At 41.8% G+C, this 11,958-nt stretch overlaps 1 protein-coding gene across 2 annotated transcripts; it reads left to right on the top strand.

Moving 5' to 3' along the window:
• Positions 1-2,493: 2,493 nt before the first annotated feature.
• klhdc3l (kelch domain containing 3-like) lies at positions 2,494-11,015 on the top strand. Of its 2 annotated transcripts, none has more exons than XM_070838375.1 (8): positions 2,494-2,574; positions 5,932-6,124; positions 6,215-6,297; positions 6,434-6,512; positions 7,358-7,404; positions 8,195-8,315; positions 8,644-8,833; positions 10,303-11,015. In XM_070838375.1, exons 2-8 carry the CDS (start codon positions 5,956-5,958, stop codon positions 10,934-10,936), a joined length of 1,323 nt encoding a protein of 440 aa, XP_070694476.1. In that variant the 5' UTR covers positions 2,494-2,574; positions 5,932-5,955; the 3' UTR covers positions 10,937-11,015. The 2 variants fall into 2 exon arrangements, with proteins under 2 accessions (XP_070694476.1, XP_070694477.1); XM_070838376.1 differs by lacking the exon at positions 2,494-2,574 and adding an exon at positions 5,563-5,588.
• Positions 11,016-11,958: the final 943 nt, after the last annotated feature.

Consider the following 11,958-nt stretch of genomic DNA (forward strand, 5'->3'; position numbering starts at 1 on the left):
GAAGCACTGTAAAATAAAATCACCACTTTTGCGTACAGGAAGTCTGCTGAGTCTGCCTGCCTACCACCTTCCTGTACACACTCTACACCGACACACCAGACAGGACCCTGGTGCAGGCTGTGCAGAGATGCTCCTGAAACAATCCAGCAGGGTGTAAGACGCAGACAGGAACAGCAAACATGGGACGCCATCACCAAGCAGCTGGCATAATGTACAGGAACATCTGCGCTGAGTACGGGCTGGAAGTCTCATGGTCAGAATGGAAGACTCCTCCCAAAGTGAGCTAAGATCCCCTGGGACTTCCAGGTCCAGACTGACAGACTGGTGATGGCTAACCCACCTGACATTGTGCTGATTGACAAACAGAGGAAGGCAGTGGTGATAGATGTAGCAATCCCGAGCGGCAGCATCAGGAAGGAGGAACGTGAGAAGCTTGAAAAAAAATACCAGGGGCTGAAAGAGGAGCTGGAGAAGACGTGGGGAGTAAAGGGAGCAGTGGTGATCGGAGCAGCGGCTGCAGCAGATTCCAGGTGTAACATCTGAGGATTCATTTAATTAACACCGGTATTATTAACTTGTTCTGTGCTAGTTTCATCTTTAGTGACCGGTTCAATGTTGTCTCACAGTGGACAAAATGCATATATTTCATAGTTTGACATATTTCAACTCAAAACCGACCTTTTGTTTTGTTTGTGATTCAACTTCATGTGCATTTCAGTTTCTAATCCAAAATAAACTGGGAAAGTAATCCTAAAAGAAGTGACCCTAAAGTAAACCCTGAAGAATACTGGCCAAGTCCCTAACCCCTCATATATATGGTGTGTGTCTATAGAAATAAATCAACATTGTCTCTTTTGTTGTTGTCTGCTTTTAAAGCTCTATTTAACATCCATGGATTCATGGAATCCTTTTTTTTTTTTCTTTAAATGATGCCACTTGAATTCCTAAACCTTCTCCATGCTCTGATTAAAAGCAGACACACAGATATCCAGAGGGCAGTAAAGTAGTTACTTGGTGAATCTTACGTAGTTCTGACTGGAATGAACGCCCCCGCTATGAAGCTAGCGCCAATGGGAGAGAGAGAACTTCCTGTGATTTCTCATAAAATAAAAGCCGCCTTGTTTCTGGTAAACACTTAGAACACCGAGTTACAACTTTTGTATCATGTCCTGCCTCCTGCAACCTCAGGCTAAACCAAACGGAGTATCTCAGTGGGTAACAACACGTCTGGCACGGACAGTCTCCTGCTGTGTGCGTAGAATGTGTATTTCGGCTGTATAATGTGAAAGGGCGACCCCGGATGTCCGGACCTGATTGTCCTAGTTTTGTTTTTTTTTATAAGAGAAAAAGAGAATTCGGCTCATGTAAGGACGGGAAATGTCATTTTTAACTCACATACTACATACTGTCATTATCATTTCTCCTATTCGGTAATTATTTTTTTTTACTATCGATTTTTTTTGTACCTTTCTATTTCTGCAATTTCAGCAGGCAGCAATCTTTACGACTTTGCAACATAGACGCCGGAGTTTACGAGGAGACGTGAACGCAGCAGCAGCAGCAGCCCGTTCACAGGGAGACAAACGACAGAAGAAGAAGATCCAACTACCGACCGTGAGTAACTGCTCATTACTACACCGATATTTCCCTGCATGCACTGCGGACACACTGTTTTAGGGTGAACAAACTGTCCGGTACCGGAACATAAGCTATCTTGTGTCCAAGCAGCGTTACAGTCGGCAAAGCTCTTTAAAAAAAAGTCTCCTCATCCTCATTTCCTCTCCTTCAACTTAACCGTTATCACGGTGGGTAAGGGTAAGTTATCAGGTTCGTTTTTAATGTATCAGAATGAGACAGGTGATTAACTTATAACGTAGTTAACTAACTGCTTAGTCAACGTTAACACTCACTAAACTACCCTCTCAGTGTGGCCCTGGACACACTAACGGGCTGCATTCCTGCTCTTAGTTCCAGCTAATGTTAACGGAGCTAGTTCGAACTGTGACACACCGAGAGATGCTGTAACGGCAGCTAACGTAGTACTAGTTACTGTAGTTAAAGGGGAAGTGGTCTGTGGCTGGTTAACCAGTGGGTGTGATGTCACTGACATCAGCTGTCACCATCTGTCAAGGTTTAAAGGGGCACATGTGTTGGGACCAACAACCCTGGACAGAATCAGAGTATCACAAGTAAAAGTAGAGTGTTAAAGTATTAGTTAAAGTCCAGATTGTTGTGAATCGTATGCGCAAAAAGTAAAAAGAAGATTACTATGTGCAGCATGATGATCACATTTAATACACTGATAATGTACTTTGTATGGAACTACAGTAGTTAAATAGATGTAGTGGAGTAAAAAAGCCTGATATCTCACAAGTGTGAAGTAGCACAATAAGGAAATACTCAAGTAAAGTACAAGCATTAATTGCACTGAAGTACAGTATTTGAGTAAATTCACCTCCCACCTCCTGATTTATGTCGTTGCTGCACATCAGTCTCTCCTCAGACCAGCGTGATGACTGCTCCCTCACCGATCCCTCCCTCTTGGCGCACACTCGGCCAACTGTGAACAGGCAGGTAAAAAAAATACAGACCAACTGCTAACTCTCTCTGGCAGGTATGTCGGTGACATGTCGGGACACAACCATGTTGATGTAGTGAACTTTGTAAAGCACTATGAGCCACTCTGTTGTGATATTGGGCTATACAAATACATTAAATTGAATTGAATGTAACTCTGCTGCCAGGTTTCAACTGAGAAAATGACTGAATGTGTCGGAGATACGCTGAGTGAGCAGGAAAAGAAAATCATCAGACGTCTTACAATTCAGTAGCTTAACCTCAACTTAGATTATAGTCACGAAAATCTTAGACTTAGACTTTTCTTTACTGATGCCCCATAGTGGGAAATTCACATGTTACAGCAGCAACAATAGAAAAGAAGAATAAAGAAAACAACAGTAGAAAATAAGCAATAGTAAATAAATATATGTTGTAATGATAAATAAATATTTACACTATGGACATAAATGTACAAATAATCAGTAAATCAGAAGAGTCCTTGTTATAAATACAAATTATTTCAGCTTCACCAAGCTTTTTTTTGTGTTGCATTACAAAATAGAGGGGTAGCGGTTTTGTGGTGTATTTCAGTGAATGAATTAGTCAAATTAAACCTTAATTCATCCAGACTCACTGAAGATGACACACTGGTTAAGCAAAATTGTATTTCAATGTATGAGGTCCCTGTATTTCAGATATTCTAGTCTTACTTAGACCTCGTCTTGCCAATATTTATTCTCACTAGGAATTTTTTTTTTTTTTTTTGCTTTCTTGGTGTTGTTTTACTGACCACACTGCTAAGCCCCTCTCCTCTTTTAGTGACGTGTTTATATATTTTATCTCTAATAACAAACAAAACCAAGGTGGCTCTTTATATCAGCAACAATCAGCTGTGTGGACAAGTCAGAGCTAGGTGTGTAACTACGATGTCACGACCTCCGGAGGTGTTTGCTCATGTGACAGGTCGATAAGATTAGTGAAGAGAGGCCGTGACGCAACAAAGGCGAAGAGAGGGGAGGACGTCGTCGCAGGAGCTCGCGGCTGGTGCGGCGCTGAGGAAAGAGCTCAATGTTCAGTGCAGCGTGGAAAGTTACTGCGTTGATACCCAAACTCAAAGAGCGCAAATGTTAAACCACACCTAAGCATGCACTCGATCATCAGGAATATTGTAAATAGTTGTCTTTCTGAGTCAGCCCTTGTAAATCAATTATGGCTTTTTCCTTTGGAGGTCACATTTAACAGCACAGAGCTACTGTCTGGATTACACGTTATCACTGTGTTTGAATCAGAGTGGGGCAGTTAAGTACTTTAGAGCTGCATTAGTCAATTTAACCTATCAGTTGGTTGATTATTGATTTAATCTAAGTTTATCTATGCTTGTCCTTGTCTTGTGTAAGCTATCTCCATAAGGTTGAATGAAATCAAACCCCATAATGTAGTGGTTTTTGTGTATATATATATATATATATATATATATATATGTACACACACTGTTGCCCATAAAGTTGGAATAATTGTTTAATGCCCCCAATTTTGTTAAAGCCTGAATACACAGTTTGCAAAGGTTAATTGTGGTTTAAGTTTCACTGTGATGTGTTTGGAAGAGTTTGATCAATAAAGTTGAGAAGATATACACTTTATTTATGAAGAATAAATCACACTGTCACAAAAACATTTTATTCCAACTTTATGGGCAACAGTGCACATACATCTATATCATTCATATCTACATTTTTATGATCTTCCTCAATGGCCATTCATTGAAGCAATGCTACAATGAATAACAGAGAACGACATTAATAGTGCTGCACAAGCAGTTATAAAATGGAACTCTTATTCAGTGTATTCAATCAGTCAATCAATCAATCAATCTTTATTTATAGAGCGGCAATTCATAACAGCGTTATCTCAAGACGCTTTACATAAAGAGCAGGTCTAGACCAAACTCTTTAATTAACCCCTTGAAGGTCCTCAGAAATAATCACGTTAAAGATCCTTACACACATAAATGTGTATGCATAAAAACAAGCCATAAAAATGTTAAAAATCTTTCTTTTTTTTAAATTTTTTTAAAATAGTTTTTTAGACCAGCATCAGCCCTAATCATACATATCAAATTTTAATTAGTTTTTAAAAAAATTAACCCTTAAATTGCCATGTTTTTGTCATGATGCGCATCATTTTATGGTCTAAAATACACAAAAAATACATGAAAAAAATTGAGAACTCTGAAAAATTCACCATCTTGCAAAATTATAAGCAATATGCATGAAAAACTGATAAAATATGCTAAAAATAAAAATCATAACACACTAGAAAGTGCTGAAGACCCTCAAAGGGTTAAGAGAGAGACCCACATGAGCAAGCATCAGATATTATATCAGGCAACAGTGGCAGAAGAAACCTCGGCCAGAACCAGACTCGGATGTGGGCGGCTTTCTGTCGGGGTCCGTGTTGTCACTACTGTATTAACAGCTGACTGTTGTCACATCATTATTTTATTTCATCTATAATGTCCACCGTAGAGGAGATTAGGTTCAGTGCCGTTCCAAGTGTAAATGATCAAGTGATCAATTTAAAAACTAAGAAATCAATAATCGTGGTTGCAGTTAGAAGGATTTGCCACACGTACAAGAAGATTGTGCGACTGGAGGATTTCTCCCCAGAGCCGTTGCCTCACAGTCTTTCTATGGCTCTACTTTTCCCACCTGACTCCAGGGCCAATGGCAGCAGTCGGGTGCTCTGTGGATCAGAGTCACAGGTGAACACCCATAGGAGCGCAGCTCTCTACAGCCATAACAACTAGCACTATGCTGCTAACACACAATGTGTTTTCATGCCATATACTGTACATCAGGTACCAGTGAAACAGGACCTACATTTCCTGGGAGCCTTGTGTTAAAGCATCACAAGGCACCTGACCGAGCTTTAAAGTGTGCTGAGGCAGGTGTTCCCCTGGAGGTTTTTTGGTGGTATACAATCAAAGTTCAGCCACGGGACGTTTTTGAAGAGCAGAAAGACCGGCAGAGGTGTGGTTCGATGCTCTTCTTTGAAATAACACTTTGATCAGAGTCACTGATTCAAACGACACAGAGGGGTCGGGTGATTTTCTTTTTTCACATCATCCAATCATGGTTACACTCTAAATTTTGAACCAGTCATTACAGTTTGAATTAATTTTTCTACCAAATTTGATATGGTATGCTGTGAATATTTTCTCAGTCCTCTGATGTCTCACACCACCTACCTGCTAGCATTGAAGTCTGTTGGCATTTTAATATGCCAAGAAACGGGGGAAATTGTCAATGGGCTATGGCCACATTCATATGCAATTCGTGATAACTTTTCTAAACACTTAAATGTCTTTTTTAGAAAATGGTCCAGTGAGAGCAGACGATGCCAGCTATGAGTCAAAGTAATCCCTGCCTATGGACCCGGCTCCCCCAGAGCAGCCGGTCCCCCCGCGACCGCTACAAGCACGCCTGCTGCAGCTATGATGGAAATGTCTATATCCTGGGAGGTAGAGACAACAGCTGTCTGAGGGACTTCTGGAGGTACAGCGTGGGTAAGGACTTTTACCACCACGCCCCAAAAGAACAATGGTGTTATCATTACTGTGGTAAAATCTAACATGTAATTATCTACAATACTATAGTGTGCAATGAGTGGACTGAGTTGAATTGCACTGGCGAGGCTGCACCAGAAGAACTGGAGGAACATTCTATGGTGGCTCATAAGGTACAAACACCAAGATCAGTTAATGTCAGTGTTCTTTCATTTTCAGTGGCATAAAAGCATGTGAATTATCTCATGCTGCTGCTAATATCCTACTGCTTGGTGGGTCAAGAATATGACAGCCGTGCCCCTTTTTCAGGGTTTCCTGTACATGTTTGGAGGAATGCTGGATTCTGCATACACCAAGTGGAGATGTCCCCTCTGGGTCTACGACATTGGTGAGTTTCGCAGTGTATGCACAATACAACCAATATTGGCAGGCAGTGTTCAGTGTTGCTATTGTCTGCAAATGCTGCTCGGAAGCGAAAGCTTTCATGGACTACGTGGGTTTCCCAGACCCTGTATGTTTCCAGAAAAAAGTCATTCTTAAATGTTTGAACAAAGAAAAAAGAAAAACCCAAACTATACATTAAAATCAACTATTCAACAAGTAACAACATAGGAAGATGTAGTTTATGCTGAAGACAAGCTGTGAAGGCACAGTTCTACTAATCATCAGTTAGAATACCCTGGAGTTGGGACATACTAACAGCACATGCTTCCTGCTCTAAAAAATGCCACAGCTTGTTGGTTCCTGTTTCTCGTTTTTATTCTCTGTCGTTCACTTGCTCTGTCTTGTGATGCATTGGAAATGTGCCTCGACCTTGATATTGGTTAGTGCGGTTAATGTGTAAAACGAAAACAGAATTGCACAAGGTTTTATGACAGATTCAAATTGTTCAATTGTTTTGTCTAGAACATTCTGTTTGAATTGAAATGTTCACACACAGGAAAAGTTATGTCTTATACTGATTTGTGTATTGAAACGACATTTTCCCCTTGATTTTGTAAGGGCCCTTCCAACGGACCTTTATTCTTCTTTTTTCTTTCCACACCAATAATGATTCTAGAAAGAAGGTGTGCACAGTCCTTCTTTCATTCGTGGGTGATTACACTGAAGAGACCTGTCCACACACATATATCGGTCAGCTGCGTGCGTGACATGGAATTAGCATCATTATTTAAAATATCATTTCCTACCGAAGCGCCGCTCCGTTTTCATTTCCTCTGTTGTCTGTTTCAGGAGAGCAGAAGTGGGTGCACTACCAGGGAAAGATGAGCACCCCTCAGGTACAGAGCGCCCTGCATTTGAACAGATGACGTGAAACTGGCAACAGTTGTAAAAAGTTTCGATACCACCAATAACACAAATTTTATATAGTACTTCTTTTTTTATAGATTTATTGTGGCTTAAACCTGAGAGCGAAAATTTCGTACCATCTCATGTGTAAATGTGTGCTGGTATGACAATAAAGTTCCTTGAATCCTTGAATAACACATTGGTGAAGTTAGTTTGTGAATGAGAACAACAGGATTACTAACAGGCACAGTAGAAATGACTGGAAATGACTCCAGCAGTGTTTTCTTTTGGGAATCAATAGAAGAATTGCCTTGTTAGCATCAGTAATGACAGCTAGCAAGGCTAAAACTTACTTACTTCATTTATGCACAGCCACTGAATGTCACATTGTTAGACACAGAGAAATCTAAGCTCTTAGAAGGTCCGGAGTTTCTAAAAAAACGACTTACAAGTTTGGAGGCACTTAGAATGGATGTTTTTCAACATGCAAGTCGGAAGTGTCTCAGCTCCCAGTTGTCCTAAATAGAGCAGGACAAGTCTCTGCGCACACTGACAGCCCCCACAGCAAGGCTGATGTCAGCTCTGGAATTCGGTAGAATTCTGTAACCTGAACAAGAGAAATATAAACGCATTATAAACAGGCTGTGAATAGGATATAAAAAAAACCAAAGGTGAGGGAGGTTTCTGGTTAAAATAGAGTCAATAGAGTCCTGGGGTGTGTAAATAAATAACCTGCCCACTCTCACAGATGTGTCTGTCTGTGTGTGTTTATGTGTGTAGACCCAAATGCCGAACAACAGAAAAGGACACAGTGCTGTGGTGGTGGGCGCTGCCATGCTGGTGTACGGAGGTTTCATAGACATGAAAGGATCCTCGCAGGACTTCTGGAGTTTGGATTTTGGTGAGTTTAAAATATCTTTTATTCCCCAGTGGGAAAACGTGTCCTCGTCCTCATTATAAATACTCACGAGTGCACATATCCATATTCTTCTCTACTGTATTATTCACATCATCAGCCATGTGTTCAAATACGCCGAGGGAGGCAAAACCAATCCCCCCTAAAACGCTTGCAGCCTCTCTGAGTTTTTCCATTTGTTGCTTCAGCTAAACTTACTGCTTCTTCTGAGTCAGGTATCAACCAAAACAGACATTGGTTGTTTTTTTTAATTTGCCCCACAGCTCCATAAATGTCGATATGTTTGTGTGTGTGTGTCTCGTATGCACGACAGATACCATGGCTTGGTCCCTGCTGAATGGCCCTCAGCAGGGCTCATTAGGCCCTGGCCCAAGACACAGCCACTCAGCCATAGCCCACCAGGACTGCATGTACCTGTTTGGGGGTTTGAAAGGCTTACGGGAGCAGAAGGACTTCTGGAAGTGGAATTCCACCAGCCACACTTGGAGTTCCCTCAAAAACAAGTGAGTGGTGGTTCTGTCGACTTGTTTTGGGTGTCGGCTTCGGCCCACAGCTGAATACAGTATTGATATTGCAAGAGAAACCTAAAATGCTGTTTCTCTAACACCGGCTAGATGATGGTTCCTCAAGAACGTCTACTAAAATCCTGTGAAGTAAGCATACCCTGAATTAAATGACTTACTGAACATCCTTTATATCAAATATAAATGCAATACAGTATTTTCCTCACAGGTCGTATTTAGTTTCTACAACACAACAATGCTTTATAGCATGTTTGCATGTGCAAAACAGTCTTGTCTGACATTATTCATGTCACAGATGTCACAGTATTCAGATTATCGGCCTGTGAGCGGCTCCTCTGTCACTCTGATGAATTACAGGAACACTCACAGTCTGCTGGTGCTCTATGGAGGGTTTGTAGGTAAGGGCCGTGTATAGCATTTGTGTGGTGAAGGGAAAATGCCCTGCACGTTGGATTTGTTTCTATGGCAACATATCACTCATCTGACTGCTGTTGGATGAGCTTTAACTCCTTTACTTTTTATATTTCTCTTTGTCTGACACTGTACAAACGGGCTTCTGTGCCTCTGTCGTGATCGTTTCTGTCTGACATGCCAGAAAGCTCTGGACAGACAGACGTGGCCAGAACAAACTTCACCTCCATTTTTTTTGGCCGCTAAGGAAAAGAGTCCCCCCCCCCCTATACGATTGGCCTCCCGACAAGGGGTGACAGTGACATGTGCTGAAAAGTTCCAAGGTTTTTGGCTGCACAAAAGCTGCTGGAAAAAGAAAATGGGTGCAGCGACACTGTTGTCCACCTGGACGGAGCCAACTGTACAGAACCTTCATCATGGGAGATCATGGTCTATAATGGAAATCCCATATTTACGGAGCTCGTCGGCAGTCACATACTTGCACGCTCTCCTGTCAGGTTCTTGGAAGTGTTTGAAATTTTCACAGTTAGTCTTTTTCAGACTGTCTTTTTGAACCGGTGATGTGTGACAATAGGAACTCTGGGCTGTTTGACAGATGATCCAGCCCATCGTCAGGTGAGGCTTTTGGCTCATTTTCACTCGTCGTGAATTTAATGGCAGTGTTTGGCGTTTAATGAGCCACTAGTCTAAGTCCTGTAGGTAAACTGGGCTTCATTTTCAGGCCCGATTAACCCAAAGGAACTCATTACGAGTTATGAGTGAAGACACTCGGTAGAATAGCAACAATAAAGCTACCAACAGCCCATAATGCAGCACTCTGTAGAGTCATTTACAAAGGATATGTTTCTAGTTTGTGCATTATTAGCCTGCTTTTCCAGCTCTCTCTTCAACTATACTCTTGTTGACTGCCGTTAGTAGAAGATTTCCATCTCATCCCAGCTGGAGGTTACATACACAACAAGACCAAAGGCCACTGCACACAACAGATCTAGTTTTGTGTGTTCCTTCCTGCTAACACCACCTGTGGTTGTCCTCAGGTCCGGACCCTCCAGACTGATGGGCCACTCAGCTGTAGCCTTTAAGGACAGCATGCTGCTTTTTGGGGGAGGTGAGAGCCAGAGCTCTCCAAAGAACTGCCTGTGGAGGTACAGCTTCGCCACTCAGACCTGGGGCCAGATCGCCGTGCTGCCAGGCTCGAGCCCCCCAGACAAGATCCACCACTGCTGCGTGGGGCTGGGTCCCAGCTACAAGTCCAGCTCCAGCAGCCCCTGCACAGGAAGCCACCCCGTGCTTCCGGATGGGAGAACGAGGCCTTTCAAGAACAAGTGCTTCCCCGCACCGCTCACTTTTCTAGGATCAGATGGGGCTATAGAGCTGGAGACGTTCAGCCCGGACAGGTGCTACGGCAGCAAAACACTCACACACTCCTCAGAACTGAACAACAGCAAAGAGGGCTTGATAGAGAACGATGGACAGGAGGTTGGAAAATGTTTGACCTTTGAAAACAAGGCTTTCCTGAGACAGTGGAGCTGCACAGAGGAGGAGCTGCTGGACAAGGAGGATGGAGACATTGCACTACATCTGCCTGACATGCTGCTGGTGGTAGGGGGAAGACCGTGCACCAGACACAGTCCTATCTCCATATGGCAAATGACTCTGACGGACTCATGAGTGCCTATGAAGAACAAACTTTACACATATGTGTAATACTCAGTATGAAAAGAGTATCAACAAGTATGAAAAAGCATCAGTGTTATCACTTGACCTTTGTTAAATCTTTTATATATATATATATATATATATATATATATATATGTGTGTGTATTAAGAGTTTACTGACATTCTGTGAGAAAGAAAATAACTCCAAATATTTTTTTATAATACTGTTTTTTTTTGTTGTGAACTTCTGCATGTAGCACACATTTCCTTTGTGCAGTACTCAAATAAAAGATCAGAAAACTTCATTAAGAAAAGCTAGAACACATTTTCAGTCAATCACAATTAGCAAAGTTGTAATGTAATTGTGAAAAAACACACACACAAGCATAAAAATAATGTATTCACTGTACTGTCCGTGACATATTTTAGCACCACAAGCTACCAAAAGCCGGTGAGGACACGCTGCACACTTCACTATGACCTGACAGCGTGATGATCATACTGCCTGCCATATGATCTAATGACACAAGGTGGCGCCAGAGCTCTACGTACTGTCTAACTAGCAGAGCGTCTTTTGTTTGAAAGATGTGGGAGTAATGAATGCACAGACGCTCATGTGATTTCATTTCAAACTTTCACATTTTCATGAAAATGACACATTCACAAATGCATAATTAAAAAAAAAAAAAAAGATTTAACTCCCATAATGCACCTGAGTCACTCACCACACCACCAAATTTATACTAACCTACAACTGAAAACTGTCCCCAACAGCTGCACTATTTTTATCTGTTTGAGTTACATTTGCTAAAAGTTACTGATTACTGAGCCTTTTAAAAAAGATATTTTTGAGCTGTAAACAATGTTTTTTAGTTGGAACTGTAGAGCTGGACAACCACTCACGCTCACACTCGCACCTACGGGTAATTTTATAGTCGCCATTTAACCAAACCTGCATGTCTTTGGATTGTGGGAGGAAGCCGGAGTACCCAGAGAAAACCTACGTAAGACCCCGGGGTTCAAACCTGGAACCT

Source organism: Pempheris klunzingeri, chromosome 10 (assembly GCF_042242105.1).
Source record: "Pempheris klunzingeri isolate RE-2024b chromosome 10, fPemKlu1.hap1, whole genome shotgun sequence".
Classification (NCBI taxonomy): domain Eukaryota; kingdom Metazoa; phylum Chordata; class Actinopteri; order Acropomatiformes; family Pempheridae; genus Pempheris; species Pempheris klunzingeri.

Bases quoted from the DNA above. Each gene is read 5' to 3' on its own strand.
- klhdc3l (XM_070838375.1), top strand. From the start codon at position 5,956: ATGCCAGCTATGAGTCAAAGTAATCCCTGCCTATGGACCCGGCTCCCC. The intron at 6,125-6,214 runs GTAAGGACTTTT...ACAATACTATAG, and splicing joins CTTCTGGAGGTACAGCGTGG to TGTGCAATGAGTGGACTGAG. The intron at 8,834-10,302 runs GTGAGTGGTGGT...GGTTGTCCTCAG, and splicing joins TGGAGTTCCCTCAAAAACAA to GTCCGGACCCTCCAGACTGA.